This window comes from Calidris pugnax, unplaced genomic scaffold (genome assembly GCF_001431845.1).
Source record: "Calidris pugnax isolate Ruff unplaced genomic scaffold, ASM143184v1 scaffold211, whole genome shotgun sequence".
Taxonomy (NCBI): Eukaryota; Metazoa; Chordata; class Aves; order Charadriiformes; family Scolopacidae; genus Calidris; species Calidris pugnax.
This window is the reverse complement of record NW_015091083.1, coordinates 3,853,229-3,867,154: the sequence shown is the minus strand read 5'-3', so window position 1 is coordinate 3,867,154 and position 13,926 is coordinate 3,853,229. Positions and strand designations below refer to the sequence as shown.

Genomic DNA, 13,926 nt, shown 5'->3' with positions numbered 1-13,926 from the left:
GAGGCAGTAGGGAGCTTGTATTGTGGTTTCTGACTAACTTCGTTGTTTGTACCATAATAAACCAAAGGAAAATATTTGAAATGTAGGGTGGCTGGAAAAACACATGGAAGAGAAGGATGGGTCTTGTTTTATAGTCATCCCTTCCCCCACTCCTAGCATCTGCGACCAGCTGTAATAGTAGAGAGACAGGATGCCAGCCCAGACAGACCTTTTCCTCCCAATCCTAATGGCTGTTTTTACCTTACCCCCTCCGACGCTGCAGTACTTCTATTCATGCTGGAATTCATTTGTATTTGCATGAAGATAGTTCACTTCATTATAGCTCTGCTGTGAGTTTGAGCCCGATCATGTAAATCTTCTTGCAAGATAAGAACTTTGTTTTCCATTTGTTAACAGTTTGAAAGATGGCTTATTTAAATATTAAGATCATTATTGGGATGGAGGGAATAGTTGCTTAATTTTAAACCATAGAAGATGTTTAAGAGCAAGAATGTTGATAGTCTGTGTTTCAGATTCAGCCTGTTGCTTGTAGTGTATCAGTAGGTCTTATAAAATTTCAGTCTTTTTCTGACAATCTTTTTTCATAGCAACAATTAAGTATCACATTAACATGGTTCTTTTCAAATACTGAATTACAAAACCAGGAAATAAAAATAAAACCTGCTGATATATTTCTCTGTATGCTTTTTGATATATAGATATATATATACACACACACACACTTGGGCCTTTTTATTAGCAAATATTTTAAGTAGCAGGTAGCTGAGATACTCAAAGATCTTGGCTGAGATTTGCAGAACTATCTAGTGGTTGCTCACAGATTGCTAGAGAGCACTGGAGATTTGCAGAAGTGACTAGTATGTCACTTGAATGCTGCTTTTAATTTCTTTAGAGGAACTGATTCGTTTGAGTTTTTGGTTTGGTTTTTTTATGTTGCTGCTTTATGCTTCGAGTATTTGATGTATTTGTGTTGTGTCTAGTTAGATTCTCCAGATGGCTAGTGATCTTGGAGCTCCCACCTTCTACTTCTAGTTGAAACAGTCTAATTTTTGCGAAGTCAATGTCATTAATTTTTCTTGTCCCTTTTGCTTTCTTTTAACAAGAACCTCAGTCACTGTAGAGTAAATTGAGATTTATTTATTTAATGTGTTAAAAGGAATAATTCTTATCAGTCTGGACTTTGATGAAGGGGTTGGTTGGTTAGTGGGGGTGGTAGCCCTGGCTGTGTCCCTGCTGGGGGATCACTGGCAAGTGCAGGTGCCTTTGGCTTGTAGAGGGGAAGGATTGGCCATCTACTGCAACAGGGCTTTGTCTGCGTGGGTGCACCAGCACCATTTACATGCTAATGTGATATAGGCTGGCTGTTTTGTACTAGAACTTGACTGCATCTCAGGAATGTGGCCTGTCTGGTTTTATGTTGGCTTCCGCATTAAAAGGGCCTATGGTAATTCACGTCTGCCAATCGATTAAAGCTGCAATCTTCAGTTTTATGGCTTTGAAGTGCCAAAGGAAATTGTTGGGTTTGGTGGAGAATTACATACCTTTTTTTGGGATATCCCAAATCTTACCTGCTGATCTGTATGCTTTATTGTTTGCCATCTATGATTAAGGAATATAGTAAATTTGCTATTTGAAGCCATATATGGCAGTATCTCTATTGACAGTGCTGAACCTTTTTTTTTTCTGTTCATGTTTGTTATATGGTGGGGTAACTACATGTTGTGTTGTTCCTTTCTGCTTTTCTTGCAAATATTAAGTGGAGTATATTTCTGTATTTCTGCCAGAGATGTGAAAGTTTTCTGTTGTTAGGCTATTTTCTGGTTCATGTTTTAGAGGCAGGGAAAAAAAAAATGAATAACTAAGGCATAACAGTGACATATTGTAATAAATTAAAGTTCTAGTCACTGCATCCTAGCAGCAATTTGCAGTATTCTGTGCAGAAAAAAAGATGTATGATGCAAACACAAATTTAAAAAGTAGCCCTGGGAATAAAATTTTTCTGGCTCCATTTTGTACATGGACGCAGTACTAATCAGTTTTTTCATGCTGCTCTCCCTACATGTTCTTGCTGTAAAAATAGAACAATAATTTGTTTATTTTCTCAAAACACATACATTCTCTAAGATTGTTTTTAAAATGTGTTGAATGATAAATTTCTTCAAAATTTCATTACTGTATTAGTTGAAACGTGCATGGAGGGAGCACAGGGGAGGAAAACTGTAAATCTAGTTGGACTCAGCTAGCAATTACTTGAGCAGATAAAACAAAATATGCAAATATCTCTTGAGCACTCCAAGGCTGATCCTTCAGACACTGACTGTCTGTATCCCTAGCCAAAAAAGGACATATGATAATTAGATTTTGAAGGACCATGTGCTGCTGCTACAGAGCTAAATATTAAAATGCAAGAAAGCAGACTACCACATGGCACAATTGATTTTTATGGTAGTTCATGTTAAAATGCTCTCTTTCTATATTGCCTTTTAGGTTACCTAGGGTGAAACAAAATTACAGGCTTGGAGACTCTGGAAAAGCTCAGCATCAGCATTTGAGGTAAAAATGAACATACTGAAGTAATCTTGGAAGTGTCCTTCTTGTTAACTTTATGGAACTGATTGGAGTAGAAATTTTCATCAAGATCCATTTTGCATTTAAGTTTTCAGTATTGATTTAAAAAAAAAAGACTTCAGAGTCTATTTTTTTAGGTCTGGGAGAACTCATACTTTAGCTGAATATATCATGTGAATTTTTTATTTCAGAGCTTTGAGAACACTGTAGATCTGCTTAGATACAGTATTTTTGTTTTAAATTGTAATTTTGTAGAATGGCTAATAGATCTATGAAATTCTTTGTCAAGAATTACTATCTCTCCTAATTTTACCTGTATAGCTAAATGTATTTTTATGCAAATCACCAGCTTAATTGCACAATATTTTTACTTTTATAAAAAACGTGTGTTAATGTGTTTAGGAAGAAACGGTTGCTAATTTTTCATGACTTTAATGTATTATTTGTGGCTTCAAATTTAATATTTTAAAGAAGCTTGAATTCCAGTATTTAATTCGAGTGAAATGAAAAAGCAGTACAATTATACAGAACATAGTAAAAGTATGTAGAACATACTAATACTGTATTTCTTGTATGAACTGGTTATTAATTTTAATCATAGTAACCTGGTAAATAAGATTAGGGGAGTAAACTTTACTTGTACATTTAAACTACAAAAAACTAGCTTTTAAATCACTCCAATTTTTGTTTCTAATACTAAGCTAAAATAATGTTCAGGATGGAGTTAAATAGCTCATTTTCTGTCAGCAAGTTATAGAGTAGACACATTTAAATGTTTATAAGCAACTGAATTGCCACATTTAACTCTGTTAATGTAGTTCTTTTTTCAAACAGTCTTTATAGTTCATAGGTTTTGTTGTTCTTTTTTTTAAGAGCCAAAGCTTGCAAATTATGTGATTAATCTACAAGCTGATATCATGATGTCAAAATGCAGTTTGGGGAGCATAAACACAGAGACTGCGGAAATTAAAACGGTAAGACTATGCTTTTTAGTATGGGAGAAGCAGGTTTTTTTATGTATCACTTCACTGTGTTCTCCTATTTGATATTTAAAGCTTCTTCGGGACCATAGAATTAAGTAATTTATGTGTGTGAAATAATACAAATTTACTGTGAATTCCTTTGGAAAGAATAAGGAAAGTCGCTGATTTATTTTATCCATAGGTGGTGCAGCAATGGCAGATAAACAAGACGTTTGTCATGAAATGCATGCTTTGATACTCCTTACGCAGCTGATTATGATTAGAAATGTGTTCAGTTTTTTAGAAGGGGGTGTGTGCTTAAGTATTTCTTGTGGATTTTATACTCAGCTGTGGTTGTGTTGGTGAAATACAATCAAGTAAAAATAAAAAAGTGGGAGGAGGTCATATACGAAATGTTGGGATGAGAATTGAATGTATATGTTGCTCCAGATAGGAGATAAAAAGTAAATGGTGAGGAAAGTAAATGGCAGGTAAATTGTGAAGGCCTTAGTTTCAGTAATATGCTTCAGTTTGAATTATGAGTTCAGCAAAAACAGGAGAAGAGGCTATCCAGTGAAAGCTGTGTAGAAGAAAAATTGGTACATAGTTTGATGATATAGTGAAGACAGAAACATCAAGTTTCACTGGTCCTCACCTTGCCTTGCATCTTAGCTGCCATATGCTTCAGGGTTTTTCTTTTGTCCTCTCTGTTAAGGAGATAAAAGAAGAGTAATCTGCATAGCACCAGTTCTGCACCACTGATTAAGGAACTGCATAGTTCAAGTAAAAATAAAAAAGTGGGAGGAGGTCAAATACGAAAGGTTGGGATGAGAATTGAATGTATATGTTGTTCCAGCTAGGAGATAAAAGTCAATGGTGAGTAAAGTAAATGGCAGGTAAATTGTGAAGGCCTTAGTTTCAGTAATATGCTTCAGTTTGAATTATGAGTTCAGCAAAAACAGGAGAAGAGGCTATCCAGTGAAAGCTGTGTAGAAGAAAAATTGGTACATAGTTTGATGATATAGTGAAGACAGAAACATCAAGTTTCACTGGTCCTCACCTTGCCTTGCATCTTAGCTGCCATATGCTTCAGGGTTTTTCTTTTGTCCTCTCTGTTAAGGAGATAAAAGAAGAGTAATCTGCATAGCACCAGTTCTGCACCACTGATTAAGGAACTGCATAGTTATGACTGTTGCACAGGACCTTATACACATCTTTTTAAAAAATAAAACTGTTGTTCCAGAATCTGGCTGCATGTTGGTATTAAAGGACAAATGTCTTTATGACTGTTGCACAGGACCTTATACACATTTTTTTAAAAATAAAACTGTTTGTTCCAGAATCTGGCTGGTATTAAAGGACAAATGTCCCCTTCTGAAACTTTCATTCTGGATGCCTCATGTACTGCTGTAACTGTAGATATGCCAGAAAACTGATTTTTGTTTTCATGTTTTATTTCTGTACTGGTAAATGCCCTGCAGCCCGTCAGCATGCATGTTATGCTGATATATAGCGGTATAATCCTTTACAATGTACTGCAGCATAACTTTGGTGTGATCTGTGTCTTGCTGGCTCTGTTGATAGGGCTAGAATAATTGCAACAAAGTGTTTATTAGGCTTTTGCTTCAGATCCAGGTTTGATCATACTGGTGCCCGAACACTAGATGAAGGGCTTAAGGGGTTGTGTGTTTTTCCAAGTCTGCTAAGTGTCATGCTGTACTCCATTTCTCTCCTATATACAGACGTTTAGGAGGAGTCTGCCAGGAATTCCAGCTGTTAGCTATACTGTATTGCTTGTAGAAATGCTTCAGAAGCAGCTCATTCAAATGTAGAGCCTAAATGTAATATTCGTTTAATAAGCTACTTAATGAAACTTTTCAGAACAACAGAAAGCAGCCTTTGCTGCTTTGGTATGTCTTGGTGTGCTGTTAGAGACCAACGTTCTGCTTGTGCTGTTAAGACTGGTTCTGTATCAGAAAAATAGAACAAAAAAAATCTTCTACTTAAAGAAGAACATTCACAATGAATATTGATGATTGGGCTAGGGAAAGCAGGGAAGGTAGTTCTTACAGGAATGCTTACATTTGAGCATTCTAAGCATTTATGCATTCTGTTTGTCCTTCTTAAAAGGGAACAGATCTGAAATATTTTTGGGGTTTTTTTATATCCCTTTAAGAACATAGCAAGGCCAAATATAAAGACTTCTCTTAGGCAATGCCTGTGCTGAAGGTCTTTGAAGGATAACAGAGAGGGAGTGTCTCGTGCAGCTGTGTTGTATGTATGTTAAATATAGCATAATATAAAAGAGATTTCTGATTTATCTTATTGAATAATATTGTTTGACAGTATTTTTTTACTTTATGCCTTCTGGGCCAAATGATGTGGTGTAGAAACTTGGGAGCAAAAAAACTCAATGCCTAATTTTCAAAGTATCCTACATATCAGCCACTAAATGAAGGTGGGGGGGTGGGGGATGGACGGACAGATGGATGGACTACATTTCCCATGAAAATGAAACTTTCCCATTTGTTTCTGAGCTGTTGAGTTTTGGGACATTTTTTCCAAATAAAAACTGGGTGTGTTTTCTTTGTTGTTTTTTTTAAGTTCTCCAAGAGAACTGAAGTTGCAGGACGGAATATTCACAAAATATACTTTTATAATGTGTTTGAGCTATCACAGGAAAAGTCAAATCACTTTAAAAAGTATACTTTTAAAAGCTGATTCAGAGTGTCATTCCATAAATGGTTCAGAGTGTCATTCCATAAATGGTTTAAACAGTCCTTGGAGCAGGACTAGATCTGGGATGACTTATTCCAGGTGAGTGCCCTACTTGGTTTGCCTGGTTCCTTGAATTTTTATTATTTTTTTTTGTGAACCAAAGGGGAGCGCTTCAACTTGGATATAGCCCCATGATTGAAAACCTACACCACAGTTCCCAAATTACTGTAGACTGGAAGAAACAGCTATTAAATATTGCTGGCTGTTCATTCCCAACCATATGCCTTTCTGACATGAAGTTCTTTAAATGGTAGAACTAACTATGGTTAGTTTTAGCTCTGCAATTTACTGTCTGTTCACATAAATGCGCGTTAAAGTGAGGACATCAAGTTGTGGATTTTGCTCTTAAAATATCAAGGTTGATGGCTATAAAACTGGTCCTTTCAGTATTATTTTAGTAGAACAGATGAGCTTGGGCACCGTGCTTCTTTGTCCAGCTTCTGCAACCTAATGTAAAGCCACAGGAAGCAGGATTTGTTTCCCTTGTTTCTCCCTCCAGATTTGGTTTCAGCAAGTTCTTACAGTTTCTTGTTCTGTCAGTTGTCAAAATAACGCATCGGATAAAGATGGAACATCTTAGCAGGTATCTGTCACTCACAGTGGCTCACAGTGGCTGAGCAGGACTAGTTTGGTTGTCTTTTTCTGCTTCCATGTTAGCTAGGTTCAGTTGACTTCTGCTCACAAATTCTGAACACATGTACTTGCATCTCAAATGTTTTCAATTTAAAACCTGTTCTTCAAATAGATGTGTTTTTTCCTTTTTTATTTCTAGATGGTCTTGTACTGCTTCTCTTTTATTGAAGAACTTGATATTTTTCCTTGCTATTGAAATAGAGACTTAGAATGATACAATTACTTCATTATTCTGCCTTACTCCTGTAATAACGTTGACATTGATCTTGTCAGATCTTATATACTTCCAATACAAATAATACAAACAAAGGCCAGGACTAGGAAATTTTAGCACAGCAGGAAGTAGCATTGATGGTTTAAAGAGGAAAACTTTTTCTTTTTACTTGAGTTAGCATGCAGTGGGAGGGAGCTTAAGCTATTTCAAGTATGTTCTGCCTCATGTGAGCTTATTTTGCTAATTAATCATGCCGTTTATCATAGTTAAATTCTCTTTCCTTTTTTATTTTTCTGTCAGATTGCAAGGTGATAGTGATACGGGTAACAGTGGCAGGAAGCATGGTTTTGCTTGTGCTTACTTTTTAAGTTACAAATGTGTATGTACTTCTTCCTTTGCACTTCAAAGGTTTTTCTTGAGAATACTTTTTGATCTTGATGAAAAGGTTTTTCTTGAGAATACTTTTTGATCTCGATGAGATGATTGTACTTTAGGGCAGGTCTTTCTTGAAGACACACAGAAACTAAAATTGTAGTTTAGAGTGTGTGTTGCTTAACAGCTCTTCCAGATCAAGCTGGAACCACATGTAAGTATAAATCCCCTTGCTTCTTGCAGTGGGGTAACTAACCTAGTATCAGTGGCATGGAGTGAGTAGCAAAGGAGATATCCTTATTTGTGAATATTCGATCCTATGCTTTTTTTTTATTAGCCGTGTTCTCAAATACAATTGGTTTTCTTTCCTTAATTCCCTCCTGGTGATATGATATAGTTATTTTGTATGTTCCCAAACTTGTATTTATGATTTGCAAAAGAAACACAAGATAGGTGGAATAGCAAGCAAAGAGAGGAAGCACTGCTGATCTAAAGTGATTTCTAAAACTAAAGTGGTTGGGCTTAGATACAAGAATGGTTGGGGAATTGGCTTTAGTTTTTATTATGCAGAAGGTTTGGGTGTTTTTCCTGGTCCTTTCTGTCCTTGAGCAATGATGGCTGTGACGAGGTCTTATTTTAAACAAAGCAAAGACTAATTTTGTTTCCCCATGAGTTGCTGCTGTATATAAGTAGAGAAACATGGCTGAGACAATTTCAACAAAATATTGCAGTTATGATAAAGACTCATGATAAAGGATTTTTTTTTTTTTTGTATGTGTTATCACCTTGCATGATATTTATTAGAATATACAAAGAGAGAAAAGGAGCTTCACCTCTAAGCTTGGGGACAGATCAGGGATAACATACCTTTCCCTATGTTTTTTTCCCTTCTCCCCTGCTTTTATACACCTGAGCTGGCAGTTCATGGAGAAGCTTCACTAATGTTAGCAGTGCCCAGAGTTTCCAGGTGCTTTCTGCTGGTCGCTGGGGAAAATTGTATGTAATTCTGCTGTCCTTGCCATGTGACTGATTTGATTTAATTTAATTAGTCACAGACTGATTATACTGATTAATGTCAGTACATTTGATGTGCAGATGTTCAGTAGATCAGTGTCCAGGATGATTGTCTTTGCTACACGGAGCTGTATAGCACGTATACGTCTCTCCTGCTGGTCACCCGGTCACCCAGAGCTGTGGTGTTCCAGTGAAGGAACAGCCACAAAGCCAGTAGTTCCAAAGAAGGATTGAACTAAAACATCTTTTAGTTGTACCTGATTTGAACACTCTATAACGTTACTAGTTGAATTGTTAGAACAGAACCTGCGTGTGCTGTGTGCATTGTTTGAAATGTATTAAAACAATGTAAAAGTCTATACGTGTCTTGCTGTATTAGAACTGAAATGAATAACAGTGTATTACTGATTTTTATGATGTGTGTAGACTATGTTGTTTTATATTTGCAGCTAAATAAAATTGACACCATATTGATCTATTTTATCTGTTTAGGTAATCTGAAAGACTTGGGCTGAAACAGTTGCTTATGTTGCAGGACTGAAAAAGTAAATAAGATTTGCATCTATTTAAAGATTCATTCAGAAGCAACTGAAAAAAATCAGATAAAATGTCAAGAGCATTCTTTATTATTTCCTGTGAAATTGTATGTTCTTTTTTTAGAGAAACATTTAAATATATCTTAGCCAACTTTGCTGTTATATAGAAAAGCAAGGACATTTCTGTGCAATAGTGTGATAATTGTTTTCCTGGTGTATTTCTAATGAACGATTAAATTTGAAAGCATTGTCCATTTTATGCATTTCTCGTTTTGAGATTGATCCTAAAAATGAATATAGAGCATCTAGGAATTTTGAGGAAAACTTAACTTGTGAAAGTACATACAGTATTCAAAAACAGTATCTAATCTGAACGGGGGAAAGTATTCAATGTTTCTTAGATTTGATGCAGTATGTTTGTATTACACTTCAGCATTATTTTTCTGTATCATAAGGCCTTGATCAGTTTCTCTGGGCAAGATAAAATTGATCATTTTTTCCTTTTTGTTTTTTTAACCTTGACCATTCCTAACAGATAACAAACATTTTTAAAAACCCACAGTGTTGAAGACTTTGTAGCCTTAGTAGGAAAGTGTTTTCCAGAGCATAATTGTCATCAAGTAGTGAATGGTTTGTTTGTTTATCAATAAAATAGCTTTCTGGAAATTGGTGGTTAACCTGATAAGGGTCCCTTTCTCCACTAGACCTTATTAGTCATCAGCGATTATTTATAATACTTCTGCCAGTTTCTTAAACAGATAATCTGATCAGAATCTGTTGATTTAAAATTACTGAAGTTCTTTTGTAGTTCCTGTTCTTTTCCTGCTGACTAAAATAAAGTTCCTGTTGCGTGTCTGTATGTAACGCTTTAAATTGGTCATAGGGTCTTTCTGCTTGGAAAGAAAAATGGAAAATGTGATACTTGCCTATGCATGTGCTCTAGAAAACCAATTTTTTTTCTTTCTTGATGTAAAGCTACAACAGATTTATTTTTAAAAAATTTTTTCTTAAAGATATACAAGACAGGATTTCGTCAGAACATTCATGGAACTTTATTCTGAAATGTATGTGCATAAATCCAAATGCCTGGAGTGAACCTTGCCCCATAAAGCACAGCTCCTTTCAGATTTCTTTGGTACTTTGAACAAATTTCTTTTAAGTGGAAAAGTGCCTATAAACTTAAAATTAACATTTTCTGCTGAAAGTGGTATGAGATTTAGCACTTACTGGAAGTAAAATCAAGTAATGTCTTTTCTTAGAATAAATTTTCTCTTCTAGCTTTATGTTGTGACTGTATCTAATACTGTTTCTTTTTCTTCCCTTAGTAGGCTGTGCTGGAACAAAAATGCAATGAAAGAAACACTGGATGAATGAATGAAAAGCCCTGCTTTGCAATCCCTCAGCATGGCAGGACTGCAGCTCATGACCCCTGCTTCCTCCCCAATGGGTCCATTTTTTGGACTACCATGGCAACAAGAAGCAATTCATGATAACATTTACACGCCAAGAAAATATCAGGTACTAGTGATCATACTAATACAGTAATTTCAGAAAAAAAGTACAATTAAATTCATTAATTTAATAGAAAAAGAACCAGAGCAGCTGTATAATATGCAGTGTTGTACCTAGTCTGGGCATGACTCTCTCGGCCCCACCTGTTGGGAGTTAATTGTGTCTCTCTTTCTTTAGCTTGGCTGTGTTCTACATCTGTAATATCCCCCATGCCCTCTTCTCAGTTTGGTTTAACAAGCAGAACAACTTTTAAGCTGAGTATTCTCTTGCTGCTGTCTGCAAAATGCTATAAATACAAAATACAGTAAACAGTACCCTGTGCATCTCTATTGTATGCGTACAGTCATGTCCTTCCCCCTCTGACCTTCTGTTTTCTACCTCTCTCGGCCCCACCTGTTGGGAGTTAATTGTGTCTCTCTTTCTTTAGCTTGGCTGTGTTCTACATCTGTAATATCCCCCATGCCCTCTTCTCAGTTTGGTTTAACAAGCAGAACAACTTTTAAGCTGAGTATTCTCTTGCTGCTGTCTGCAAAATGCTATAAATACAAAATACAGTAAACAGTACCCTGTGCATCTCTATTGTATGCGTACAGTCATGTCCTTCCCCCCCTGACCTTCTGTTTTCTACATGCTAAATCTTGATATATTTTTTTTTTTGTTCACATATTGGTCAAAGCAGCCCAGTAATGTCAGAAACCCAGTCAGGGCACTCTGATGTTTGTTTTGTTAAAGAAAGCTCTTTCTGAGTTCTAGAATTTCAGTTCTTTTTGCACTGCGGAGGTGCCTGAAAGCCAACATTTGATTAATATTATTGAAAAGCTTAGACCACCTTGAGCTAATATACTTGTTTGGCTGAAGTGATGTATGTGGTTAAATTAAAAGCTCTAATTTTTTTCATCACACAAGATAACTAGCAACAGAATCATCTATTAAAAAGATACCGTTAGAAAGCTACTTAAAATAACAGCAAATTGTGATGCTAGAGGATTTTAGATTTAGAAGCTAGACTACATATAGTGTCTATTAATATTTTTTTTTGAGAGACTGTGACAATACATTGTTATGAAAGAGACATGTTAATACTATGGCACTGGGGAGATCTCTAGAGGTACTACTGACTTGTCTGTAGTTCATCTACCACTTGTATTTTCTTTTATCAACTTTTTACTGCATTGCTGCAAGTATGGACATTACTATTTTTTTTAAAACCTAGGTTGAACTGCTTGAAGCAGCTTTGGATCATAATACAATAGTCTGCTTAAACACTGGCTCAGGGAAGACTTTTATTGCAGTACTACTCACTAAAGAGCTGTCCTATCAGATCAGGGGAGATTTCAACAAAAATGGAAAAAGAACTGTGTTCTTGGTCAACTCAGGTAAGGGGAAAAGTATACGAAGTTCCTAAACGTGCTGCTAATATTTCCATGGAATATTCCCTGATAGCAGTTGTGTGAAGGCACAGTGTAAAGCATAGCACAGCAAGGATGATAAACTGATGAAAGAATATGACACCTTTAATCTTTTGCTTATCCATTTAATACAATCTGTTTATCTCTATAACGTCATCTGTTTCCTGGTTTAAAATTAAGATATTGAAGTGCAGTTTAGTTGCCAGGCTGTTTCCTTGCTGTGGTTTTAAATGGAGGCAGTTCCTGTGTACACATGGTTTAACATTAGTCTAAGCTATGTTATGAAACATGGTGCTATGTAATATGTCAGACATCTGGAAAATTAATGTATGAAAAGACCTTTATATGATTGAGGTTTTTTTAAATATTTTTTTTTCTTAAGCAAATCAAGTTGCTCAACAAGTGTCAGCTGTCAGGACACATTCAGATCTTAAAGTGGGAGAGTATTCAAGTTTAGAGGCAACTGAATCATGGACAAAAGAGAAGTGGAGTCAGGAATTCTCTAAGCATCAGGTAACATATTAAGTATAAACTATAAATATAAGCAGAGCCTATGGTAAGTTAGTCTTGATCAGAAGCTTGCACTTTTCTTATACCGACACTTTTCTTTTTTTCCTTTCAATCTAGGTTCTGGTTATGACATGTCATGTTGCTTTGACTGTTTTGAGAAATGAGTATTTATCCCTGTCAAATATTAATCTTCTGGTGTTTGATGAGTGCCATCTTGCAATCCAGGATCACCCATACTGTGAAATTATGAAGGTGAGTTTCAATTAAATGAATGTTTTAATACTTGGTTGATGAGGACTGTTTGATGGAAGAGCTGGAGAAGCGGGAACCATTTAAGGCAGCGTTTAGTGCCACGGAAACATATCAGTGGAACCATATTTTAGCATGTTCTGGGATTGTTAAATTACTGTAATGAATTAAGGCTTCAGTGATACTATGAGATAGAAAAATAGTGTATTTACTGTATTCTACAGTGAGTATTAAAGAGAACTCTGGCATTAACAGAGAAGTTAAACTTAGGGAATTAGGGGAATTTTGTAAAATCATTGACAAAATATTTGAGTTTAGGAATGAGATGTACTAATCCATTTTTATTTTGAAATACTGATTTCTCTTACCACATGGAGCCAAGAATATCTGGAATTTTGCTTATGCAATACAAGAAACCTGTGTAATAGATGTCTTTCCACATCTCTCTTTGTAACCAGAGCGTGTGTCTTTTACTTTTTCAGATAATACTTAGTTTTTATATGGCGTGGAAGTGTTACGACAGGTGTGTTGTAAATGGATATTCTGTGCAGAGTTAACTCCTTATTTATATTTTTCCACATTGTAAATATTTAACTTTAGAGATGATTGCTTTTAAATGTTATTCAATTTCTAGTTTAACTTCTAGTCAATGGAATAGAAAATGTTCATTCAATGTTTGGTTCCTTTTCCAACACCTGCTATTGAAATACTAGTTTCCAACTAGCATCTTAAGCTTGCAGTCTGCAAGCTTGATGGTAGATTTGCAGGATAAGTGTCCTAAGGTATTTCATTCTCTTACACTTCACAGATCTGTGAGGATTACCCATCATGTCCTCGAATTTTGGGATTAACAGCTTCCATTTTAAATGGGAAGTGTGATCCTGCTGAGTTAGAGGAGAAGATCCAGAAACTGGAGAAAATTTTAAAGAGCAATGCTGAAACTGCAACTGATTTGGTGGTTTTAGACAGGTATGTTGTACAGTTATGATTATTAAATTTACACCGGCATTTTCATTTTGGGTAGAGGAATAAATCAGTAGAAATATTTCTTCTTTTAAATTTTAGGAAAGTTTGTCTGTATGTGATGCCGTTACTTCTACTTGGAGTGGGGAGGGAATGTTAAATTGCTTTTTGAGTAGCCATTGTTAAAATACATCTTTCCTTAAAGT

The 13,926-nt window shown here is 35.6% G+C and overlaps 1 protein-coding gene across 2 annotated transcripts in view; it reads left to right on the top strand.

Moving 5' to 3' along the window:
• Positions 1 to 13,926, top strand: part of DICER1 (dicer 1, ribonuclease type III) — a 62,604-nt gene that overhangs the window by 14,676 nt on the left and 34,002 nt on the right. Inside the window, exons 2-8 of one of the 2 annotated variants that reach the window (XM_014957582.1) lie at positions 2,488 to 2,553; positions 3,442 to 3,542; positions 10,403 to 10,595; positions 11,803 to 11,965; positions 12,381 to 12,511; positions 12,626 to 12,760; positions 13,566 to 13,726. In XM_014957582.1, coding sequence (XP_014813068.1) covers positions 10,452 to 10,595; positions 11,803 to 11,965; positions 12,381 to 12,511; positions 12,626 to 12,760; positions 13,566 to 13,726 — 734 coding nt within the window. In that variant the 5' untranslated portion in view covers positions 2,488 to 2,553; positions 3,442 to 3,542; positions 10,403 to 10,451. The remainder of the gene's footprint in view (positions 1 to 2,487; positions 2,554 to 3,441; positions 3,543 to 10,402; positions 10,596 to 11,802; positions 11,966 to 12,380; positions 12,512 to 12,625; positions 12,761 to 13,565; positions 13,727 to 13,926) is intronic. The other variant, XM_014957583.1, reaches the window with a different exon arrangement.